This window comes from Muscardinus avellanarius, assembly GCF_963383645.1.
Source record: "Muscardinus avellanarius genome assembly, chromosome: 15".
NCBI lineage: Eukaryota > Metazoa > Chordata > Mammalia > Rodentia > Gliridae > Muscardinus > Muscardinus avellanarius.
In genome coordinates, this window is record NC_137801.1 from 83,910,980 (window position 1) to 83,937,053 (window position 26,074).

At 41.2% G+C, this 26,074-nt stretch overlaps 1 protein-coding gene across 1 annotated transcript; it reads right to left on the reverse strand.

The window, feature by feature from the left end:
• Positions 1–406: 406 nt before the first annotated feature.
• Positions 407–12,222, reverse strand: IL1RL1 (interleukin 1 receptor like 1; the record flags this gene model as incomplete). The annotated part of the gene is made up of 9 exons (XM_080711422.1): positions 12,035–12,222; positions 10,897–11,071; positions 10,615–10,777; positions 9,662–9,733; positions 7,671–7,812; positions 7,195–7,340; positions 3,142–3,288; positions 1,479–1,646; positions 407–792 (listed from the first exon to the last, which is right to left on the reverse strand). Exons 2-9 carry the CDS (start codon positions 10,990–10,992, stop codon positions 407–409), a joined length of 1,320 nt encoding a protein of 439 aa, XP_080567548.1. The 5' UTR covers positions 10,993–11,071; positions 12,035–12,222.
• Positions 12,223–26,074: the final 13,852 nt, after the last annotated feature.

Below are 26,074 nucleotides of genomic sequence, written 5' to 3' on the forward strand. Positions count from 1 at the left end.
AATTACAGGTGTGTGCAGCTGTGCCTGACGTTCAGAAAGGGCTCTGCGGTGAAACCAGAATTGAACAGGAAAGTTTTTGATATTTGTAATGTAGATTATTAATGAAGACTGAGGAGAAAGGATAGAAGAAAGGAAGAAGGAAAACATTGCGGAAAGGTCCTACACCACAGTGGAATAGTACAAGCAAAGAGAGGCTGAAGGGAGGGGAGTAAGGATGAACATTCTGGAAGTTCTACCCAGAACATAGGAGCCATGTTGCCAGAGGGAGGCTGAGGGCTCACTACCTTGACATTCCTACCTCTCCCACTCCAGCTTTCAGTACTTAGTACCGAGGCTCAGTCACAGTACCAACCCCAGAAGTTGAGGAGAGGCACAAACTCGGCCGCCATAGTCCATCCAGGCAACACTAGCACCTCTGGGTGCTCAAGGAAGCCGCCATGGAAGTCTTCCTGGGGAGTTTGCTTGGCACCGGCATTTGGTACCTCACGTGCTTCCAGAATTTGGAGTTCAGGGACTGTTTGTTGGCCACGTGGTCTTCCGTCCATTTGATGGTACCCTGCACTTTCACCAGGTGCCGAAGGGAATCTTGAAGAGCCCCAACCTGCAGTCCGCCGGGCTCGCCCAGAGCCGTCATCTCAATCAGAATCACCTTGGATTCATTCTGGATGAGGGCGCTGTGCAGGGCCATCTCCTGCTCCAATGTGAATTCCTTGCTGTGCGCCACCTGGGGCACCAGGACAAATATGTGTCTTCTGCTCTTCCGAATGTTGGTTTCCATGGCAATGGCTGCATCTGGTCACACAGGAAAGGGGTTGAGATTTCTTAGCATTTTTTAAGGCTAATGCTTGCTTGGATCATAAATGTTCTGAACCTCCCCAAATGTCTGTTATAATCTGGTGTGAGATTCTGACACTAATCCAGTCACTTACTCAGAAGTTTTGTAAATTTTCAGTCTCCTTTCAAATCTCTTAGAATTAGGAAGTGTCAGAGTAGTCAGGTGAAATGGCACATGTCTGTAGTACCAGTACTTGGGAGGTTGACACAGGACGATTACAGGTCCAAAGCCAGCCTCAGAAAGTAGTGAGACTCTCATTAACCTAGTGAGACCCTGTCTCAAAATAAAAATAAGAACTGGGGGTGTAGCTCTGAGGTAGAATAGCCCTGGGTTCAATCCCTAGTACCACCACCAATTAAAAGGGTTAGCGTTATCCTGGTGGGGACAGAGGAAATTAATACCACCTGCTCCACAAGGCAAAAGACTCCTAACTCTGGTAATCCTGTGTCACATTGCTGACATCACCAGCCAATTATGGGGGTGGGAGCAGAAAGAATAATTAGGTCCTGGAGAAAGATTTGCAAACTCTGGTCTTAAGGTCTGAGGTCGTCAAGGCAACTCCTGTCCAACGCAATAATAAGGTTGTCAGCTCTTAGCTCTTAGTAGGCTTGGCTTCCTGTCTCTGATGTATTGCTAGCTTTACCTTCTCCAGGTAGCAGATCTCTCCCATAAATGCATAAGTTGTATCCACATTTATTCTCAAGAACATCAGGCAAAATCTGGTGAACAAAGTACTCCACGGAGCTAACCCCATCTGAACAGCCTTTGTGGTTCCGTGGGTAAATAACATATGCATCATAGAGCTTGCCATCTGAAAAGGAAAACAAGAGGTACGACTCCATCACTGCCTTCTCAATCCTTCTTAGATCCCAGGAGGCACTCCTCACCAAGATGTATGGCTGATGGTGAGCGGGTCCCATCCTCCAAAATATTCTAGAATGAAGAGACGTTGACAATCTATTGCCACAAAAGGTGATAAGAAAAGAACAGTCGTAGTCTCCAACTCATCTTGCTTTTTACTCAGATTGAATAATAGACCACAGGTCAGAGCCTGTCCAGTGTAGTTCAGGCCATGTGGTCCTGCTCGATCACTCACCTATTAAGTATTTATAGTCATTGATAAAGACCTTCTTCCATGTCTGCTAGACCTCAGTTTCGTCCTTCTTTTTTTCCCATACAATAGTCCCAGTTATCCATAGGAGATATGCTCCAATACCCCTCGTCTGAAACCAGAGAGTACCAAATCCTCTATATAGCATGGGTTTTCCTACACATACATACCTATGAAATATTTTAATTTATAAATTAGGTAGAGTATGAGTTTAACAATAATAACCATTAATAAAATAGAATACTATAGCAATATACTATAATAAAATTATCAGCATCACTCTTTTCTCACTTTGGGACCATTACAAAGTAAAATAAAAGTTATTTGAACATAAGCACAGCCACACTACCACAGTGCATCTCAAGACAGCCATAGATCCCAAGTGGCATATGTGGTGTGGATACTCAGGACTCAGGGATGGCTCACATCCCAGCTGGGATGAAGCAGGGCAGCATAAGATGTTCTCACACTACCCAGGATAGTGTACAATTTTGTTCTGTTTATCGCTGGGATTTTCCATGTCATTTTCTTTCCTTAACCTTAGTGGACCTTGGATAATTGAAACTGCAAAAAGTGAAACCAAGGGATAAGATTGTCCTTGCCCCAAAGTTAAAATTCTAAAGACTAAATATGACAAGAAAGTAGGATTTCTTAAGGGGTCCGAATTTCCCGCAAATCAATGAGCTACTACTTCTGTGGAAGGTATAGAAAAATCTAATGTGTTCACTTCCAAAGGAAAGAACAATGTCTATATTAAGCCAGAAGAACTCTCTTCTTCCCTGTGTCTATATTTATGGACAAGCTCCCCAAAATAAATGAATCTTGTGTTCTGGCACACTTGTCCAACCTGCTCATATGTGGGAAATAGCAATTTTATTGCTATTTTATTTCACAGTTTTACCAACACACATTTCCCCAAATAGATAAACCTTTCTGGGCTAGGGGCAAATTCTTCTATTGGGGATTTAGTAGGAATAGCAATCCTATAGAAGAGGATGTTGGAGCTGAATCTTGGACAGACCAAGATGGAAACTAGGCTCTGAGTAGATTCAAAAAATTGGGAGAAAAATCACTGAGATAATGTTGGAGAGGAAAATGGACAGTGGACTTAGCAGCTAAGAGATTAATGGTCAAATGATCAATAGTCATTATGGGACTTTTTCCTCTGAAGCAAAACTCGAAACTTGCCACTCACCATTTCTTGTTTTATAAGGTCTAGCTACGTCTCTCCAGAGCAGAACAACCTCAATCCAGAACACTTTCAGGATTATCACCAAGGCGTTGATTAGCATTAGCAGGATACTACATCCTGCAACTATGTAGTAGATGCTTTGATCATAAACTATGGAAAGACAGGGAGAAGGAGAAAAATAATCTTCAGTATTTCTCAAACAAGAGAAGATAGATCAATACACGGTACTGACCTCCACTGGTACAAGAGATTTACAACAAAGGTACCCACTTGGAATTTTCATGGCTGCTTTACAAGCCAGCAAATGAATGCCTCTCAATCCCCTACTCTATGCAAGGTACCAGGCTGTGTATCATAGAGCGCATATTTTAAGGGCACACAAGACAGAGACACATGTAGACTTAACTAAAATGGGTAGAAAAGCATGGTCTTAGCTGGAAGAGGCAATTAGAAGAAGAATGTGCTCCAGGGAGGACTGAATAAGAAAGTTTTCCTTGTAGAAGCAGATTCCTGAAGGATGTGTAAGATCCAGAGAGATGCTGAAAAAGAAATGCCCTCCTTGCCAGAGAGCCAAAGTGCAGAGGGACCTGGGAGTGTTTCCCTGTGAACTGGAGTATCCTAGTCTGGGAAATTAAAAGAAGATATGATTAGGAGAGTGCATGAGGGCTAGATTGGATCAGACTTAAAACCCCCATTAAGGCAGTTGCCCTATATTAAAGGTCACACGAACCAACAGAGAGCTTTGAATGGGTCATTAACAATGAAAGTACTTTCACAGGAGATTAATCTAGTGGGAGGTTGATTTCTGTGGATGGAAATCACGGTGCTCTGAATAGAATGTGTGCGGTACTTGGGGTGCAAGGAGAGGAGGATCCGAACTTCTGTGATTAGGAGAAAGGGATGGACAAAGCTGCTGTTTGTTGGGAGCACTGAGAACAGTGGATATATTGGTCTGAATTGAGTGGTCTCTCACTGTATCTGGGAGGTTGGCAGTGTGGGATGTGAAGAGGAGGCAGAGCCAGGTAAGTCTCTAAAGCATAGATGATGGCTGGCTGGGTTCTAAGTCGTTCACTGATGGGCATTATTGAGCCATCACTGAACTCAAGTACGCCTTGCTTCACAAAATGGATATGCAACACGGCTTGCATCTTCAAGTACTTATAACAGATAAGGACAAGTTGAGCATAAGAACTGGGATTCTTCAAAATATTCTTGAATGTTTCGCATCTGTTTCCATCTTAGACTTGTTAGCTATCTTGTCTTAGAAATAGTTGTGCTTAAACATGAAAGTGAAAAGACTCTCCAAGGAGACTTGGTTATATGGCTCTTTTTCATTTTAATCTTAAGTCTCAGCCAAGGACATTGGTACATGCCTGGAATCCCAGTACTTGGGAGGCTAAGACGGAGGAATTGCAGGTTTGAGGCCAGCCTCAGCAACTTAATGAGACCCTCTGCAACTTAGAGAGACTGTTTCAAAAATAAATAAATAAATAAATAAATAGGGCTGGGTGTGTAGCTCTGAGGGAGAATGCCCCTGAGTTCAATCCCCAGTACTACAAACTTTAAAAAAAAATTAAGTCTTCATGCTTGGGCTCCCAGCTTGGACATTGAAAATCACCAATTTCTATTTACAAATTCTCCACTGGCCATAATATATGCGTCTATAGTATCCAGCACTATAAAATTAAAAAATTATCCAAAAAATGTTCCAAATATAGGGGAAAGAACTAAAACTTGACAGGTTATCATCGTCATCTATGCCACCATCAGTTCAAAGGATAAAAACTCCCTAACTCATTTCAACTGGATTGTGTAAAATTCCCATCTGGATGTGTTCTAGGAAGATAGTTGTAAAGCCACTGCACAGGTGGCTGGAGGCATTCAATTGGAGGAAAGAAATTTATTTAAGACATTAAAGAAAACTGAAGTTCAATATCAACTGTTAACAACTTTATAAATGTATAAGTAATTCTTATATGTTAAGACTAAAAAGCAAATCCTTTCTGTGTGTATGAATAAGAAAATGCCACCTGTGTTTGGATCCTGGTTCTCTAACTAGTACTAGAAACATTACTCAGCTGCCTCAGATGATTTCCCTCTCTATAAAATTGGATAATAGTAGCAGTCTCTTCCTTGTAGTATATTAAGAAAATAAATGAGATATTTAATTGTAAAATTATTAGACAGGGCCTGGGACATAGAAAATGTATATATATATATATATTTATATGTATTTACATATATGTATATATGCCCTATTATTATGAGCATCAAATATTTATTTGGTATTATTCAATAATATGGAGACATAGGCTTTTATGTTTTTGTTATGAAGTTCAAGAAATGCTGGAATTTCCAAAACAAAAGAATTCATTGTAACAATTCAATAGCAGTAGAGATGATTTCTTTTGTTTAATTTACAAGGTCATTAAAACAAGAGTGTCATTACGTTAATTTGAACCCCAAAAAAAGTAAAGTACAAATAAACTTGTAGGTACCAAATCACACACACAAAAAGGTAACATGAACACAAGAACACAAGTCTAATACAGGTGATCAGAGAGCACGCATAAATAATTTTATGCAAACCCAGCCCAGGGATGAAGAGACAAAGGTGGTGCTGGATGGACGCATGGGGCATGGATTCCTCTTTTCTGGAGGATCCAGCACGTCCACCAGCACCCTCTGCCATCTTGACATCATGATCCACAGCTATCCTGGGTTGACGCAATTACCGCTGGAGGAAGCCTCATATCCTCCTGAATAGGACAACGCTTAGAATCATCAATGTTAGCCAGGTGTGGTGGTGCACACTTGCAATCCTAGCATTTGAGAAGCTGAGACAGGAGGATCATGGATCGCAGACAGCCTCAGCTACTTAGTGAGGCCCTTTGCAACTCAGTGAGACCTTTCTTCAAATGAAAGAATAAAAAAATCTGTCTGGAGGTGTAGCTTGGAGGTAGAATGCCCCGGGTTCCATCCCCAGGACCAAAAAAAAAAAAAAAAAAAAAAAAAAAAACCATTAATGTAAGGACAGACTCTTGTTTTATAAAATCATACAAATCAGAGGTTAAAGTCAAAATCAAAATAAGAAAAATCCCAAGCACCATCTCAAGCTGAGTATCTGGTTGGTCACCTGCTTCTCTCTGTCCCCAGTGCTCTGTGGTCTGCACATTCCTGCAAATGGACCTGGATCACACCCTGAACATGAGAGAGAGCTCAGCGTTTAACTCCCGTTGACATACTAAATAATTTCTACAGTGTTGTACTTCTATTAAGAGATTGGTGACTAGAAAAACACCATATTTTTCTCTCCACCCTTTTATAGGGAATCAAATGCCTCATCTAACAAACTGGATGAATATCCCTGGAAATGAAAAGGAGAAAATTGACAAGTGCCCAGGAGCTAAGTGCTCATAAAGGTCTAGCCTTGGACAGCACTGCAAGGCAGACACACCAAGGGGTGGGGCCAAGAGTCGGCCTGCCCCTGCCAAGAGGCATGATAACCGTCTGAGTATGGTGACAATCAAAATAAAAAGCATGGAAGGCAGCTTTAGGACTGTTTTGAATCCTCTGTAGACAACAGCATTCCATGTTGCTCAAACCTAGGAAGGATGACCAGGGGAGCAGCTGAAGGTTGAAGAAGAGACGACCGCAGATACATGAGAGGAAAAGTCAGAGAGAGAGAAGGAAGAGAAAAAGAGGAAGAGGGTTGAGGAAGTGGAGAAGGAAGAGGAGGAGCAGTAGAAAAAGAGAGAAGGAGAAAGAAAAGTAGAAGGGAAGGAAGGAGAGAAAGGGGAAGAGGAGGAGAAGAAGGAGGAGGAGGAAGCTGTGAGGAAGAAAATAAAACAGTAAACAATATTCTTAGCAAATGGAAATATTCTGAAAAGACCAGACTATAAGTAGTTGGTTCCTGAAGAGGAGAAACGCATTTTGTGAACCAAGCCATGACAGAGCCTCATAACCAAACATTAGTGCATTCCCTCTAAGGAAAGGACTTCAGCGCACAGTCGATATATCAACTCAGGTGCCCTGAGTCTCGGAAACACCCCTTACTTGGCTTTTTCCCAGTCAGTCTTACGGTGTGCCTTATCAAGCCATGAAAATTCAGGGCCACGCAGTCATACTGCCGGGGCAGATCATCTTCTTTCACACTGGCTATTCTTAACACCATGTTTAGGCAAGTCATCCCGTTGCTGGAACTGAAAAGGCAATGTGTTATTTTCTTTGTGTATTGTCTGTGTGGTCCTGGGGATGGAACCCAGGGGCTTTCTAACTCCAGGCTGTACTCCCAGACCTATTTTATATTTTATTTGGAAACAGGGTCTCACTAAGTTGCTGAGAGCCTCACTAAGTAGCTGAGGCTGGCTTCGAACCTGTGTGATCCTCCCGTCTCAGCCTCCCAAGCACTGGGATTACAAGCGTGCACCACCACGCCCGGTTCACCCTGTTATTTTCAATGTTTCCTTTGCAGGTGCCCCTCATGAGGAAGGTGATGGGGCGGGCGTGTTTTAATTTCAATGAAAAAATACCTTTCATTTTGTGCTTCTTTTTCTTGAATTCTTGGTTCACCAAAATCCTTGACACTGCTTCTGTTAATCTGCCACAGGACGGCAGCTAAGACATGAATGCCTTTCCCAAAGCAGGCAGAGCAGTTTATGTTTACTGTTTTTCCTAAATGGGAACCAAAGAAATACACCAGGAAGATTAAATTCTGCCACTTGTATTTAATTTCATTTCACATGAGATAACACCATGGAATACTTGACGTGCTCTGTAATTCTTCCTTTTCCCCTCCTAATTTCTAGCACTCCATCTTTCCTCCCCTTCTCATTCTTGCCTCCCCTCGGCCCAGGGTCTTCATGTTGCTCTAAGATAAGTTAGAGGCTCAGTTCTTACAGCGCTCTCACCTTCGGAGAGGCTAAAGAGGCAGATGGTCTGACTCAGTCTCACATGATTTCTCATGTAGGATTTCTCATGACTAGAAATCAAAGTTTCTTTTTAACCCACTCGTCCCTGCCACAATTCTCCTCTCACTGAATTCTTCTCATCGATCCGTATCCTACCTTTGGAGACTGTGTGGTACCCAGCCCAACTACCACCTGGGACTTCGGTGTCTATAAAGAGCACTCTTCAGCAGCATACCCACCCCCTGACCCTGAGACTCCTTCCATGCAGACCTGGAAACATCTGTGATGCTTTTTGAACACAATTATGCATTCAACAATCCCTTTCCGAGCCCCTGGTTCCCGTCAGGAGCTGTGTTGAGATTATCAACCAGGAGGAGCTCAGAGTCTCTGGGAGGTGGCAATGGCAGAAATAAATGATTAGTGTACAAAGTAGGTAGTGTTCAAACGTCAAGATTTAACAAAGCGTCATGTGTATACAAAGGGAGAAACTGCCCAGAGCGAGGCTATCACATTGCGCACAAAAATGATGCCCTGGACTTGAGCCCATGTAGGAGGTTTGCATTCTACTCTGACAGGAAGTAAGTAGGGCCGTGTGGTGGGGATTGTGCAGAAAAGTTGATAGAGGAATTTAGTCATTTAATTTTTTTTGGAACTAAGGATTGAACCCAGGGGCATTCTACCAACCTCCGAGTCACATGTCTGGCCCTCTTTATTGTTTTTTTCAAACAAGGTCTTGTTAAATTGGTGAGGGTCTCACTAAGTTGCTGAGGATGGCCTTGAACCTACAATCCTCCTATCCTGGCCTCTCAAGTCCTAGGATCATGAATGCACACCACCACACCCCGCTCTGAGCTTAGTCTTGAGAGATGAGAAGGAGGCAGAACACGGGAAAAAAGTAGAAAAGAAAGCCAAGCATGGTGGGGCACACTTGTAATCCCAGTACTTGGGAGGCTGAGACCGGAGGAATGGAGGATCCCAGGTTTGCGGCCAGCCTCAGCTACTTGTGAGGCCCTCTGCAAGTTAGTGAGATCCTGTTTCAAATAAAAGAGTAAAAAATGGGGCTGGGGCTGATGGTTTAGTTTGGAAGTAGAATGCCCCTGAGTTCAATCCCCACTACCTTAAAAAAAAAAAAAAAAAAAAAAAAGAAAGAAAGAAAGGAAGAAAAAAAAAAGTAAGGAAGAATGTTAAAAGCACTAATTACCAGAGAGGGACATGTTGAAGGCATGAGTGTCTAGTGGCTGCAGATGGGCCAAGAGAAAGGGGAGGTCACAAGGATGCTCCTTACACATGCTATGACCTTTCAACCGAGTTTCCTCAAAAGTAAAGTGGGGGCAACATCTTGCCTCCTGCAGAGAAGTGACAATAAACTGAGCCATACACCTAAGCACTATGACTTCCACAGTGCAGTGCAGATGTGCACAGGTGTGCAGCTGAGATGCTGGTCCCTAATATGAGCTAGTGCCTGAGGCCAGTGCTTCCACACTACCATCTACCATCTCACACCGTCCTCAAGGTCCCCGGGAGGAATTTTCTGGCCACATCTAGAGGAATTCAGATCAGAGCTCATGAGGAAGAATTTCCCAGGTAGCACAGCATTCTTATTACCGTCTTACCGATTTCCACTTCCTTCGTCTCATTGTGTGGAGGGGCTCTAATGACTGGAAACATAGAAAAGCCTTCTTTATCTTAAAACAAAAAAAAACAGAAAGCAAATACAAATATTAAGGGAGTGTGGGATAGTGATTGGTGTAAATCTTACATTTGCATATTTCTATCTTATTGGGTAGCCATGTTCTTAAATTTTTCTAACAATGACATCTTACAGCACACACACACACACACACACACACACACACACACACACACACTTGTAGTCCATTACCGTAAGCTCTTTTTATCTATGGGTTCCACACATGCGGCTTAAACCATGGAGTGAAAATTTGGAGGTGGGGAAATCGCTTCCCTACTAACATACACAGACTTCTTTTTTTATCATTAGTCCCTGAACAATACGATGTAACAACTATTTACATGCCTTCAAAGTTCATTGAGTGCCGTGTGCATGTATGTCCCTGTCACTCTGAACTATACAGTATGATGTGAGAGTAAAAGTATATCTAAAAAAGCAATCCAGAGATGAGTCAAGTATATGGGAGGATGCCCACAGGCTCTATGCAAATATTATACCATTTGGACTTGAGCATCCAAGGATTTGGGTAGCCAAGGGCATCCTGGAATCAATCTCCTGTAAACTGTTGTATTGCCATTCAAAAAAAAAAAAAAGAATTAACTATATTATGATTGAGATTGTTCTGTCTTTGGAAAATTGTGTCACAGAAGACCAATTGTGGCTTTGGGTTAATAGTATATAATCTCTCCCCCAAATTTCTTAAAACTTGAGAGGATGTCAGGAGATCTCTTAGTCATAGTAGAGAACTAGAAGACAAGAGGATGCAGGAGGAAGAATGAGGGAGTAGGACTGAGTGCAGAAAACTCAACCAGAGGGCATGCTTCTTGCCAATTATCTTTGTTTAAATATCCTACATGGCTGCAGTAAGTGGCTTACCTTTCACCGTGAAGGACCTGGTCGCTGTCACACTATAATTGACTCCGTTTTCAGTGTGTGTAAATCTACACGTGTAGTCACCTGCATCTTCACCCTTCACATTATCGATTACCAAAAAAGACTTGTGTATCCTGTACCTTGATCCCTGAAGAGGTTCACAATCCTACAATAAAAAAGCCTGGCTTAATAAAAAAAAAATTCATGTCCCTTTTGGTCACTTTTCACTTTTATCTATGTTGATTGTGCCATTTTCATCTCTTTTTCCCCCAAATTTCCTTTTACCTTCAGCCATTCAAGAGGTGCTGTCCAATTGTAGAGGTCAATTGTAGGACAAAATATTCTGGAATTTTTTTCTGACCCGAAGACTGTTTGATACATAAAATAATCCGGAATTTTGCAGTCTGGTTGTTTTTCAAATATGGTGACATTTGCATATCCAGTCTTATTTTTGGTGGGACTATTCAAATAAGTCAGACAATTAAAAAGAGCTACTTCTCATTGTGAAACAACAACACAACTCTAACTTTTGCTTATGTTGCTTCTATTCTTAAAACAGGCTGGAGGTTCTTTTCTTATTGAAATCAACTATACCAGTCTGAAGATAGAAGACCCCAGATTTTTTGTTACCCTCCAGATAAAATACAACCCCAATCTTAATTCTAAAAATGACTCCTTCACCATTTCCTCATCTACGACATCTGCCTCAGTGCCATGGCCCCAAAATAATAATTATTATTAGTATTCATTGAAAGTTTACCACATAATAGTCACAGTGGTAAGCAATTTTCAAACATTAACTTTTTTATCCTCAGACAGATGCTTCTATGAGGCAGACTATATTATTGTATGTATCATGATACCCAACGTACCATTATCTACTGACTTATAGGTACCAAAGAGGCACACAAAATCAAAACACGTAACACTTTATATGCAGACTAGGTGATTTGTAGACAGGCAGTTGCAGGTAATCTTCTGCAGCTCCAGAATTTCAGGCCCTGATCATTGCCCCCGTGACCCACCATAGGGATTTGTGATGCCAAATGTCTAGGTTACTGGTTTGGTCTGGTTTTTTTTTTTTTTTTTCCCCACTCTCCTCCCACCACAAAGAAAAAGGGAACAATCTCTGTTGCTTTTTTGGGGTGTGTTTAGTTTGGTGTGTTTGGGTCACTAAAAGAGCTAGTCCTTTTTCTAGTTAGGCAACCAATGAATCTTCACAATCATCTATCCAGATAGTTGGTTTATAATCCTTTCTGCCTGATGGTAGTCCTAGAAGTACTCTTTTATTCTAATCACTTTATAAATTCAATTGTTTCATTAAAAAGGAGAGAAAGAAAAAAAAAAGTAAGGGCAGCTCAGACTATGGACTCTAACAGAAGGGGAGTGGGCTCGGAGATGATGGTGGCCTCCTGGATAATACCTTCTGATGATGCAGGTGTAAATGCCAGAATCATCCACGTTGGTTGGTAGAAACTTTAGATATTCCCCTGAGGCAAACACACGATGTCTTTTCTGGGTGGGAATACTTTCGTTGGTTTTTGAGTAGTACCAATCCACAGTGTGAGGATGTTTTCCTGTCTTGGGACATCTCACAATTAAAGCCTCGTTTTCCAGGCTCCCAAATGATTTCACTGCCAATGAGAAACGTGAACATGGCCTAAAAGGCTCATATGCAAAGATCATTATTTATTATTTATTTATTTATTTATTTATTTATTTATTTATTTAGTGGTACTGGGGATGGAATCCAGGGCCATTCTACCTCCGAGCTATAACCCCAGCCCTATTTTTTATTCTTTTTTTATTTTTGAAACAGGGTCTCACTGAGTTGCAGAGGGCCTGTCTAAGTAGCTGAGGCTGTCCAAGAACTACAATCTTCCTGTCTCAGCCTCCCAAATGCTGGGATTACAAGTGTGCGCCACCACGCTCAGCTAATTCTTTTATTCTTAATGTTTCCATCTAGCATTGACTTCTAAAATGGTTTCTGTACTGTGATGCTTTAAAAAAAAGAATAAGTAAATGACTAAGATCTTTTATGAAATGTCTGTTAGGTACCACAGATTAATGAATTAATTTGGAACTATATCCCCCACAGCGCTCCATGGAAAAGCAGCTTTATCTAAACAAATTATATGCCAGTCAACAGAGGCCTATGAGGCCTCCTACACACCAGCCCTGGTAAAATTCTGATGTATTTGAATACATAAATGTAAAATGAGGATACAGTTCCTAAAGAGAACTTAGTCTGATAGATAAGTGCTAAAGAATGACTACAGAGCCGGGCGTGGTGGAGTACACCTCCAATCCCAGTACTTGGGAAGCTGAGACAGGAGGATCACAGGTTTCAGATCAGCCTTGACAAATTAGCAAGGATCTCAGTAACCTCGTGAGAACTGGTTTCAAAACAAAAAATAAAACTAGGGCTGGGGGTATAGCTCAAAGGTAGAACACCCCTAGGTTCAATACCCAGCAACACACACACACACACACACCTGCAGAGCAAAAATAATTTTTCTAGTTTACAATTTAGCAGGAATACTGAGAAACAAGCAGTTTAAAACAAGACAAATTCTTGGAATCACTTGCTTTAACATACTTTGAAAAGCAATACTTACTACTGATAGCTGTTGTGAAATGTATAAAAACTGTTAGCACTGTCAAGACCCAAAGCCCCATTCTCTGTTTTTCAATCAAGTGCAGGTGTTGGTGATTTATCCTTGAGGTTACTCCAGAAAAATCAATGACACAGGACGGTGAAGGTCTAACGAGTGCTTGAGGGTACTGCCAACTTACAGCTGGGATTTCAAGACTTATAGTCGGAAAGAGTAGCCAGTGTCTCTATTGAAGAATAAATCAGACAAAACCACAAACAAAATAATTGTTAAGCTACGATTTTTACTTACTCAAGGCCACCTAGGGACATCCACCAATCAACACAGACTTATTAAGTACATAGATGTATAACAACAGGTGTCAGATATGCGACATTGTACTTCCTCCTGAGCCTTTGAGCCAGATAGCCCTTCCAATGATAGTGCTGTTTTCTATTTTACCAGGCTCATGAGAATGTCCTCAAAAATGTTAAATTAAAAGGAATGTTTATTTTTTAAAAGATTAAAACCATAAAATTCAATACACTCGAAAAAATGTAATACAGGCTGTAGGCGGTGGCACATGTACACAAATTTGCACTCTAGCAAGTGTGCAAATAGGCAATAAAAAAACTAAGCTGAGATTAATGGCGCATACCTTGTAATCTCTGTATTTGGGAGGCTGAGACAGGGGAATCGCAGTTTTGATGCCAGCCTCAGCAATTCAGTGAGACCCTGTTTCAAAATAAAAATAAATTAATTAAATAGATGTGGGGGTTTAGCTTGGAGGTAGAATGCCCCTAGGTTCAATCCCCCCACCAAACAAAAAAAATAAAGCAATTAAGAAATAAAAGCGAGAACTAAATCATTAGTCAAATAATCATCGGAGACTCTCCCCAAACTCTCAAAAATCTGTCCCTGCCTCACCTTCTCCCCAAAAGTCACTCAAGGCTCTCTAAGAATAGCAGGAGGTATGAAAATATTAATTGAACACTTTTTCATTTCAGAAAGATAACAATTTACTATACTTTATTGCCCCCAGATAGCCAAGGGAAGGTGGAATCAATATAGAAATTTACACACTTAGGAATTAATGTGATCATCCTTCGTATTTTTAGGAAAGCTCATTTCCTTCAAACTTGTATGAAGGATACTTTCCTTATTGCAAACTTCAGACAAGTGATGTATTCTTACCCAGACTGAAGGGTTGAAGGGAAAAGTTCCCAGTCAATGAGTGAGCAGCTGCCGCCTCAGGTCCCGGTCTCTCCCTCCTGTAGACGAGCCGTGCGCACAAGCTCTGCTATTTTAAACACTCACAGACATCTTGCGATTGGCCACTCCTTCCACCCTGGGACTTTATTTTTAGTCCAAATCCATGACTCGTTCAAAAAAGCCAGTGTATCATGTACTAAGAATTTGTGAACTCCGTTCACAAATATTTAAGCATAAGAACAACACTGAATAATCCCTTTTTGAGGAAGTGCTCAAATCACTTCCCTCTGTTTCAGTGTGAATGGTAACGAATGCTTGTTGTCTATCTCCTTTAGAGAACACGTTTAGTTCTGAACGATCTGATCACTGTGAGCCCCGGAAGCTCTTTTGACAGACATTGCCTGGTACCGCATCTGGCAGGCACCAGCTTGGGAGGCTCAGGGAACTTTGGTGCCGGGAATTTTAAAAGCTAAGACGGTAACAACATGGTAAGTGGGAAGGATTTATTTCATGGACCTTTAGAATTGCTCTGTCTATGGTCCGGAACATAACCCCAAGTCTCAATCCCAAAACAGGGTCCAACTCCTCAGATTCTAATCCCAGTGTGGTTTTCAGCTCCAATTAAAAAAATAAAATAAAATGGAAAAAAATTAGGACTCTTTTAAAAGGAGTCCAGAGATACAGAGAAAGGTTACAGATAAAGAGATTCCTTCCAGGGTTGTGACAACTCCCCCCTCCACATTACACACACATAAATAAATAAACAACTGCAACTTTTGGGCTTCGTGTAAAACTAATGTCATTGTTGTTGTTATTTTGTGTAATTTTTGTGTGTGTGGTACTAGGGATGGAACCCAGGGCATTCTACCTCTAAGCTACACCCCCAGCCCTATTTTTTATTCTTTATTTTGAAACAGGGTCTCATTAAGTTGCAGAGGGCCTCACTAAGTAGCTGAGGCTGGTCACGGACCTGCGATCCTCCCAAGTACTGGGATTATAAGCGTATGGTACCACACCCTGTTCTGAAACAAATGTTAATGCTTAGATTTGATATTTAGTAGTATATCTATTTATATATGTAAATGTATTTGTATATATTTATAAATACTATATATAGTAGTGATAACTGCATTTTGAGTAAGCTCAGCCTACATGTGGTTCACCCTACCTGGAAAGGATTTCGGGACTAGCTTCAGACCAGCCCAATAAAAGAATAACAATAGCTAAGCTTTATGTAGAACTTCTTCTCTGCATCCATGCTAGAACGTTCTCTAGTATTTCAATTCTAAATGACATATATATATTAATTTTCTTCATTCTCGAAGTCACCCCGTGGCACCAGCGCTTTTCTCATGATTCCCATTATAGACAAAGTAATGGGGGCCTTTGCTGGAGCCACAAAACACCAGGAAGTTTTTGTCCCATTACACTTACATGAATTTTAATGGGTCAGTAATTGAAGAACCAAGAGGAGGTGTTCTGATCTCCCCCTCAACCCCCACCCTTGTTTAATTAGAGCACGTCTCCATCAACTCGGGCAAAACACTTGGCATAGATCCTCCTCGGCCACACCCCAAACTCTGGGCCACACCGCCCTGGAGCTCTGTTCCGTTCCTCCGTCCTTCTTTCTGCCTCCTCCAACTCTCCAACAATCAGAAGTGACTAAATGTCTCGTCTCCACCAGCTTCCTTACCTTTCCTGTCCCTAGGACAAACCATCTTCTCCCTGGCTTTTCCTGTACCAGGAATGGCAACTCCAAACCCGGCCTTGGCTCAGACCCAGAGTCCCCAAGTACCACGAGCGTTTCTCTTCTCCACGTATCTGGGATGCCTGTCCACTCCACCACCGTCAAAACACATCCTACCCGCAACGACTTCTCCACCACCACGACCTCCTCCTCAGTCTGAGCCACCATCATCTCTCCTGGATTTTAATAATAGCTCCTGATTTACTGTTCCGGCTCCCACCTGTGTCCCTCTTCCAGTCTATTCTGAAGGCAGAGACTTCAGAGATCCCAATGAAAATTAAGTCAAGTCTTGGGGACCCCACAGTGTTCATCCACCCCCAAAGCCAACATCTTTACCGCAACTGCAAGGGTCACCTGCCACCTTTCTGGTTCCTTCTCTCAACCATGTATTCTTCTTACCATCATTACTATCTACTTCCAAACATTTTCATCACCCTCAAAGAAAACCTTGCGCCCATGAACGTCACTCCCCGTTTTCCCCTCTCCTTAGCCCTGGCCAGCTACTGATCTGCTTTCTGTCAGCACGGATTTCCCTAGTCTGATTTCCTCCTATCCATGGAGTCACACAGTAAGTGTCCCGCTGTCTGTAGTTTCTTTCACTTAACGCAGTGTTCCCAAGGTTCTACTGAGCTGAGCACGGATCAGTACTTCATTCCTTTCCATGGGTGGACAATATTCCACTTGAGCTTATATACTGATACTCGTGTAGCCATTCCTCCCTTCATGGACATTTGGATAGCTTCTACCTTTTGACTGTTTCGAATACAGCTGCTGTGGACATCGGTGCCCAAGTATTTGGGTACCGCATCTGTGAGAGTTCACAATGGCTTCTGCCCTATTCTTGAACACGTGGCCCAATTCAGTCTCTTTTCCAGACCATTCACTAACTTCTAACATCCTGTTTATATATTGTATTTACTATGTATTTTCTGTTTTACTCTACTAGAAGATGTACTCCAAAGCAAGCTATTTTGGTCAGTACTATAGTTTACATGTCTGGAATTGAACCCCCGTGAGAAGTACACTTGAAAGTGTTGGTTGAATGAACCAGTACCCCCACCTAAAGAGCAGAGTTTGACGTCTGAAAAATAAAACTTTGATCCATAATTGAACTGGAACAAAGGAATAAGCACCTCTACCCTGCTCCTTGGGGGTCTCCTTTAACACTCTCTATCTCTTGTGTTTTTGTTTTCGGTTGTTTTTTTGTTTGTTTGTTTGTTTGTTTGTTTTTGCTGGGGATTGAACCCCAAAGCATTCTATCTCAAAGCTATTCCCCTAGTCCATTTTTATTTTATTTATTTATTTTTTGACACAGGGTCTCCCTAAATTGCTAAGGCTGGCCTCAAACCTGCGACTCTCCTATCTCAGCCTCCCTGGTACAGGGATTACAGGCATGTTCTATGTGTTGTTTTTACCTAGTGTGAGGGAAAGCCTAATGGGGCCCTTGAAAGGCCCCATGGAAACTACCAGAAATGAGAAGCAAGCAGAAAGCAGTGTGTGCAGTAAGGACAGTGAGAAATGGGGTGGCGTGTTTGCATCTGTGAGATGTTGAAGTCATGACGAGGCTCCTTGGAGACTAGCACTGGAGAGCATTGTACGATGCCGTCCACACGGGCTCCGCAGCATCAGGTACTGTGCAGGAATGTGTCTTGTGCATCCTCTGTGGTCCAGAGGTCAATGTGGCTTTGGTCTTCCCAGCACCCAAATCAGCTTCGATAATTTGTGTGTGTGCATGTGTGCGTGTGTGCGTGCGTGCGTGTGTGTGCATGTGATAAAGCTACAATATAGTTTCGTAGTGGCACAAGATGCCCACATTTCTGATCAAAGGATCAGAACAGAGAGCTCAAAAATAGACTAAAAAATATATAGTAGTACTGGTCATGGTGGCACACAGTAATCTCTGTACTTGGGAGGCTGAGACAGGAGATCACAGATTAGAGGCCAACATCAGCAATTTAGTGAGGCCCTCAGCAACTTTCAATTAAAAAGAAAAAAAGGCCCATGGGTGTAGTTTAGAGATAGAAGACCTCTGGGTTCAATCCTCAATATAAAAAATAAAAGTGCACACACACACACACACACACACACACACACACAGTACTAATTTGACATTTGATTTAAAAAACAACATAAATTTATGGGGAAAGTATGGCTTTTTCAATATACAATGATGGGAAAAATTGGCTATTTATAATGGTAAAAATTCATCTTACATACACAAAAATAAAATTAAAATGATTGTTAGAGTAGAAAATCTTCATAACCTAGAGCAAAAAAAATATTTTTAAGTCAGACCCAAAAATCACTAATCATGATAAAAAAATAAATAACTTGTACTTCAAAAAAATTAAAAACATCTGTTCTTCAAAAGACATCATTAAAATCTGAACAGACCAAGCTACAGATGCAAACAAAATACAGTTTGTACTTGTGATGAGAGGTTTATATCTGTAATTCATAAATTGTTCTTATATGTCAACAGAAAGAAGACAAAACAATCAGTTTAAATAAATGAGAAAAAGATGTGGGCTGAGAGTTCAAGAAAGAAAAATCATACTTGTGGCCGATAAGTACATGAAAATGATAGCCAAAGTTAGTAGTTATTTAAAAATGTAAATAATTAAAATTACAATGTGATTCTGCATCATATGTAATATTAAGAAGATGGACAAAAGCCGGGCGTGGTGGCGTACGCTTGTAAACCCCGCGCTTGGGAGGCTGAGACAGGAGGATCGCGCGGGTTCGAAGCCAGCCTCGGCTACTTAGTGAGGCTCTCAGCAACTTAGTGAGACCCTGTTTCCAAATAAAATATAAAACAGGTCTGGGAGTATAGCCCGGAGGTAGAAAGCCTCTGGGTTCCACTCCCAGTACCACAAATAAATAAATAAATAAATAAAAGATGGACAATAGCAAATGTTGACAGAACACGTTACAACAAGAACTCACACATTGTTCATGAGACTCTAGAATGACACAACTTTGGGAGACAGTTTGATAGTTTCCTTCTATTGTTGTTGTTGTTGTTGTTGTTGTTGTTGTTCATATGATGATGATGATGATGATGATGACGTAGTAAGGATTAAACCCTTGGTTTAATTGATAATTTAATTATTGGTTTTAATTGATATTAGTTATTTCTCGATAATAATATTAGTTATTTCTCGATAAAGAGGTAAAGACATTCTACTTCCAAGGTACATACCCAGCCTCTTTTTGTTTATATTTTGAAATAAGCTCTCTCTAAGTTGCTGAGGCTAGCCTCAAACCTTCAACCCTCCTGTCTCTGCCTCCAAGTACTGGGATTACATGTGTGTACCACTCTGCCCCGTTTAGTTTGGAAGTTTCTGATTGAATGATTGCTAATAGACCCAGGAGCTCTCATCCTAAAAATTTATCTGAGAGAAATGAAAAGAATTATGCACACAAAAAGACTTGTACTCGAACATTCATAGCAACTTGATTTAGAACAGTCAAGTCCTGCGCGTGATACCCATCTTCATCAGCACGGTCACACTGTGGAACACCACTCATCAGCAAAAAAGAAGGCACTGCTAATTCATAAAATATGGATTAATCTAAAAAGGTCCATTGACAAAATGGACAAAGAAAGGGGGATGTAAATACGTTGCAACAAAAGGAAATACCATTACAATAGGATGAATCAAAATCAACATGTTCTGTGCCTTGAATATGTTTCAAAATAAAATAAACAAGGTTCTCGTTGCCAAAAATCGTGAGCAGTAAAGGAAATCAAACATAAAAGAGTACATATTACACTTAGATGAAGTCCAGTAATAGGCGATTATAATCTATCATGATGGAAGACAGAGAGGATGTGGAAATTTTATTGGAAAGGGAAGGGCAGAATATTTTCTGAAAACAAGAAAGATGTTCTGTGCTGTTTAGGATAGTTATTCCATGGGTGAATACAATTGTCAAACCTCATTTGACTAGTTTAAATTATTGGTTTTAATTCATATTAGTTATTTCTCGACAAAGAAGTAAAGAAAAAAATAGAAAGTTCTATATTTTTTTCCACACATGTAATAGGAAAAATATGGAACTAAAGTCAAGAGACCCTGATTCATTTCTGGGAACTGTCATACCACAGGATATCTCCGCTGGAGCCTCGCCAATATCGTGAAGCTTTGCATAATAAATTATCTGTAGAGGAAATGACTGACTTCTTTTGGAAATAATTCCAAGTTGTACTCCAAATGATTTTATTGCTGTCTTTTCCCCTTCAAAACCTTTAGATAAACAAAACCTTGCTTCTACATTTATTTCAAGAATTTTGCTTAAAATCACCATTTATTTCCCATTCCTTGGGTGAGAACAAAGACTACATTTAAAATATTTACCAGAGACATCACTGACCAGTGAGAACAGCTCCCCATGATGTGGATGGGTCGAGCCCAGTCAGTTCAGAGCCAGAAGAGCAAAGATAGGATTCTTGAAGAACAAATTCGGACGCAAATTTTCAATGTAGAAAGCCTGCCTTGAAAGCCGGGTGTGGTGGCGCACGCTTGTAATCCCCACGCTTGGGAGGCAGAGACAGGAGGATTGCGTAGGTTTGAAGCCAGTCGCGCTGGCTTAAGAGACCCTGTTTCCAAATAAAAATATATAAAAATAATAGGTCTCGGTCTCGGAGTGTAGCCTGGAGGTAGAAGGGCTTCCAGGAACCCCAGTACCACCAAAAAAAAAAAAAAAAAAGAAAGAAATCCTGCCTTGAATTTCCAACTTGCTGGCCTTTGGAATCAGATTCTGAAATAAACATCAACTGTTAATTTAATTTCTAGCCCGCCAGCTTGACTTATATATTGCAAACTTGCCATCTATGACCGTACTAGTCAATTTCTGGATAGTTTAGGTAGTAGATGATAGATAGATAGATCGATAGATTGATCAATCGATAGATAGATGATAGATAATAGACAGATAATAGATGAATAGATGATAGATTGATATACATAATATACAAAGACAGACAGATGGATATCTAATACCTATTCTGTTTCTCTGGAGAAACCTAATACAGCATCTATCAACCACAAGATTAATTAGCCAGAGTTGCTTGACTTCAGACTAGTTTTAATATAGCTGTGGTCAACTGCAGAATCAATTTTTACTTCAATTCACTCAGGAGTCATTTAATTTTTTCCCTAATTTCCATCATTTCCATGCTTTGCTATTTGAAAAGCCCAGATACTTATTTTCCTCTGAATTGCTGTTATTTCTAAGAAGCATGTTCAGCTGTGATTTCTATCATTCTCTTAGCTTGGAAGGTACAAAGGGAAGTAGAGTTATGATTCCCCAGTGATCAAGTTGTTCACCTCCCTTGTATTTCTTCCAGTTACTTCTCAGTTGCAACTTTCCGTCTAGATGCATCAAGTCCTCGTTCCAACCAAAAAGTTCAGGCTTCTTGCCTGAGGCAGGAACATCACATTCAGGGCCTTTATTTTCTACAACTCCTGGGATCGTGCAATGCGGCGTCTCCAATAAGTTATGGTCACTGAATGGTAAGTGGCCTTTAAAACTACATGTCTCCATATACTTGGAACTTAAGTGCGATAGAACAAAAGTTAGAAGATGATGGCTCATGGAGGGAGAAAGATAGCAGCCCCTGCCAAGTCAGGTTGAACCCTGTAGTCTCTGGATTGGGAGAGAGTCGTGGAGAGTATTAGAGGACTGAGCAGGGCTACAGAGTCATGGGGAAGAAAGGATTTCTATTCTAGCACAGTACAACCATATGTACCAAACTCTGCATCATCAACTGGGCTTTAGGGACAAGACACTGAGCCCCCAACTCTAGTAAGGTCCTCTTAGACGCCAAGTACCGCTGTAGAGACTGGGTCTACTGCAATATCCCAAACAGAACAAGGAGACTAATACTTGCCCATCATAGATTTATATCCTCATGGAAAGATATCATGAGCCACATAAGTAAGTTAAAATAATTGGTAAAAGATCTTTAAGGGTGAAAGATGTAGGCATAAAAATAAAGCAGGAGAGAGCTGGGGTAGGAAGAGTGCAATGTTAGGTCAGATGACCAGAGAAGGCCAAATAAAGAGGTGTTATCTAATAAACAGCCGAAGCACAGCCCAGGAAGAAGGAGCAGGTGGTATAGGGACCCTCTGAGAAGCCTTCCTGGTGTGTTTTAGGACAAGCAGAGATGCCCTGTGGGCCCAGGAAGAGACATAAAAGCAAGACAGAGAGGCCGGGGACTGGCCATGTGAGTCTTGAATGCTGTGGCTTTTATCCAGTTGGATGGAAACCACAGAGGGTTGCGAGCAGAGGAACGAGACGACTTCTATCTTGGTGTAGGCTGCAGAACACGCCAGGCACTGAAAGTAACCTTCAAGGATGGCAAGGGATGAAGACAGGAACAGGGTAGGAGGTTGCTATGCCCATCCAAGTATGAGAGGGAGGCGCGAGCCCTGGGCAGGGTGTGGACTTGTAGTGGTGAGACACCATTGGCCCTCAGGTCTATTTTGAGGGAAGCTTCCTTGATGCATAGGACACTGGAGCAAAGATGATGTTAAGCTTTTTGGCGTGATCAACTGGGCCTAGGGGCTGGATACTGAAATTAAGATACTGCAGGTAGAATAGGTTATAGATGCAGAATTGATCCGTTTTGGACATACTCAGCTGGACTTGTCTACAAGTCATACAACTTGGAGAGCTCTCAAGGGATCCGTGTGATGAGTATTTGCTTCTGACATTCAGAGGACACATTTGGACTAGAGATAGAAATTAGGGCTATGCCAGAGTATCGATGAAATTAAACCCAGATGATAAGACAAGATCAATGGAAGTGGAAATGACTGGGCATAAGGGCACAAGAGAGGGACTTCGGATATTCAGTGCATAACTTCCTTGAGGAGAGCTCTTCTTCCTTCTCTAGAAGAACAATCTGGATCATTCCCAAGCACCTGAGAGGTACTGAGGACCAGTCACAAAGTAACCCTGAGTTGCTGATCCAGGCCAGCAGCACAGTCTTCTCTGCCTTGAAGCCAGTGCCGGGATAAGCAGCAACTAGAACACAAAACACATCTGCAAAAGAAAACAATGCAATACGAAACCCAACTCACTCCCACTTCCTAAGATGTGCTTGTTTTGAAGAATTTCCCTGTTACTATCAATTAAAAGATCACAGAAAGAGAAAAGGGGAATTTTGTTGTTGTTTGTTTGGGAGTTTGGGTGCTGGGATTGAAGCCAGAGCCTTGCACATGCTAAACACATGCTCTACCACTGAGCTACATCCACTGAGAAAAGCTCCTTCAAAAGGAAGAAAGAGAAGTAAAGAACAATTAAAATGAAAGACAAAAAACAAAAGCCAAAATCTCTATAAAGGCAGGAATCCTGCCTTATGGGCTGATGAATCACTTATAAGCCCCTAATATGTCCCTGGAGTACCAGTTTACACGTAGTATGTGGCTAATATATATTTACTAAGCCAGGCATGAAAATCCCAGTACTTGGGAGAATGAGGCAGGAGGATTAAGGATTTGACTAATTAAGCAAAAGACCCTCAACACCTTAGAGAGATCCTGTTTAAAAAACAAAAGGTTGGGGGAGGCTAGAGGTATAAGTCAGAGGTAGAATCTCCTGGGTTCAATCCCTAGTACCATGAAATTAAAAAGTAAATCAATATTTGCTAGTCATGTGATAAACACAATCCATAAACCTGCATCTGCACACTCAGTCCCCCCATCAAATGTATTTAAATATAGAAAACAGCACTTGACAATTGCTCTTTATTTCCATTCTGTGGAGGCTTTCTTGGCTTTTTAACCATTTTTCTTCTGTGCCTGTGTTTGATATCAACAGCTCTCGTTGACAGTACTCCTATTTTTTAACCATTCCATCAAGCACGGGTGCTCACAGAGCTAAATCATCGTTGGCCACGGCATTTGGTACCAGTTACCAGCAAAGGGAAAGAAGCCGTATTTGTGATTAGGCAACACCTCTGTTCCTGAAATGTATTCTATGGGACAGCAACTCCAGGAGATGTTAACTGGCTCTTCAGTTAACAACAAGAGTCTAAGAGGTTCAGTGACATGCACCTATATTCCCAGCGCTCAGAAAGTCAAAGCAAGAGGATCACTTGAGCTTGGGAATTTGAGACCAGTATAAGTAACACAGTGAGAAGACCTGCCTCGTCTCAACAATCAATCACTCAATCAGTCAAAAGAATAAAAAGAAATCTAAGAAACAGCCGGGCATAGTGGCACATACCTGTAAGACTAGTATTTGGAAGGCTGAGATAGGATGATCGCAGGTTCAAGGCCAGCTTCAGCAACTCAGCAAGACTCTGTTTCAAATTTTTAAAAAAAGAGAGAGAAAGGGCTGGGGTAGAGCTCAGGAAGAGCATGTGCCTGGGTTCAAGCCCTAGCACCAATTAAAAGAAGAGGAGGAGGAAGAGGAAGAGGAAGAGCAGGAGGAGGAGGAGGAGGAGGAGGAGGAGGAGACTAAGAAAGAAGAAAAAGAAACATCAAGCCAAAGAAATTGTTATTCCTAAAGGACCTCTGAGACGTCTTCCTATGCTGATTCCTCTGATGCCAGGCACACAGCACATGCTGGGTTTCCTGGCTTCACTTGCTTGTTTTTAACTATTTTATCTTAGAAACTAATTTTTTGGTTTATGTTTGTGTTTTCAAATAACCTGATAAAATCTGAGCCCACTTTGAGAACAGTGCATTGCAATAACCCCCCACCCCACGATTGGCAGTTTCGCTTTCTGAACTTTCAGTTACTTGTGGCCAGTTTCCTATCTAAAAATACTAAATGGAAAATTCCAGAAGTAAATTATTCATAAATCTTAAATTGAGTCTCATTGTGAGTAGTGTAATGAAATCTCTCCCCATCCAGCCTCGAGCTTAAATCACCCCTTTGTTCAGTGAAAAAGAGAGAGAGAGACCACATTCACATAACTTTCATTAGAGTATAGTTGTTAGAATTGTTCTATCTCCTAGTTAGCTAGTATTGGGAATCTCTCACTGTGCCAAATTTATAAATTAAATTTGACCATAGGCATCCATGTATTCATAGGAATGAATGCAGTATAAATGCGGTTCAGTCCTCTCCATGGTGTCAGACATCCACTGGAAATCTGAACCACGTCCTCCCTGGACAAGAGGGGCAACTGTACTTGTCTCTTTATATGTCAACTTTGTTAATAATAATAATTTGTTAATAATAATTTGTTAGTAATAATTTGTTAGTAATAATTTGTTAATAATTTTAACTTTGTTAATAAGGTTATTATGGCATTGTGATACTATCAGTACCACCAATAAACTCCACATGGTTAAAGAAGAACATGGTCATCATGGTTGCCCCAGCTAAAGCGGCCTCTGTCAACTTTGAGTAATTTCTCCATCTGTGTTTAGGATGTGAGCTTGCTATTTTGACCCATCATTTTTTCCCCTCAGGTTCAGTTCTTGAGCCTCATTTCTCCTGCCTATATGCCCCATGTGATGTCAATCCATTTACTGGCCTCAATTTATTTATTAAGTGGTACTGGGGATTCAACCCAGGAATGTTCTCTCTGGGGGCCACACCCAGAGCCCTTCTAATTTTTTTTTTAAACATAAAGTTACTGTACTCTGGCCCTAAACCTGAGATCCTCTTATTTCAGCCTTCCAAGTCCTGGGATTGCAGGCATGCACCACCACTCCAGTCCAGGGATTTAGCTGGTTTTAAACACCATGAATATGTTATGCATGTTAAACATGCCCACTAAACTTCAGACTCTCATATCCACCTACTGACATGATGCCTGCACTTGATTGTACTGCAGACATCCAGACATTAAGAATTCTTGTCCTTTCTACCCAAACCTATTCTTCCAGTGGCCCTCTTCTTGGTTGATGGCTACTCCATCTTTACTTAACGGCACAGATCAAAA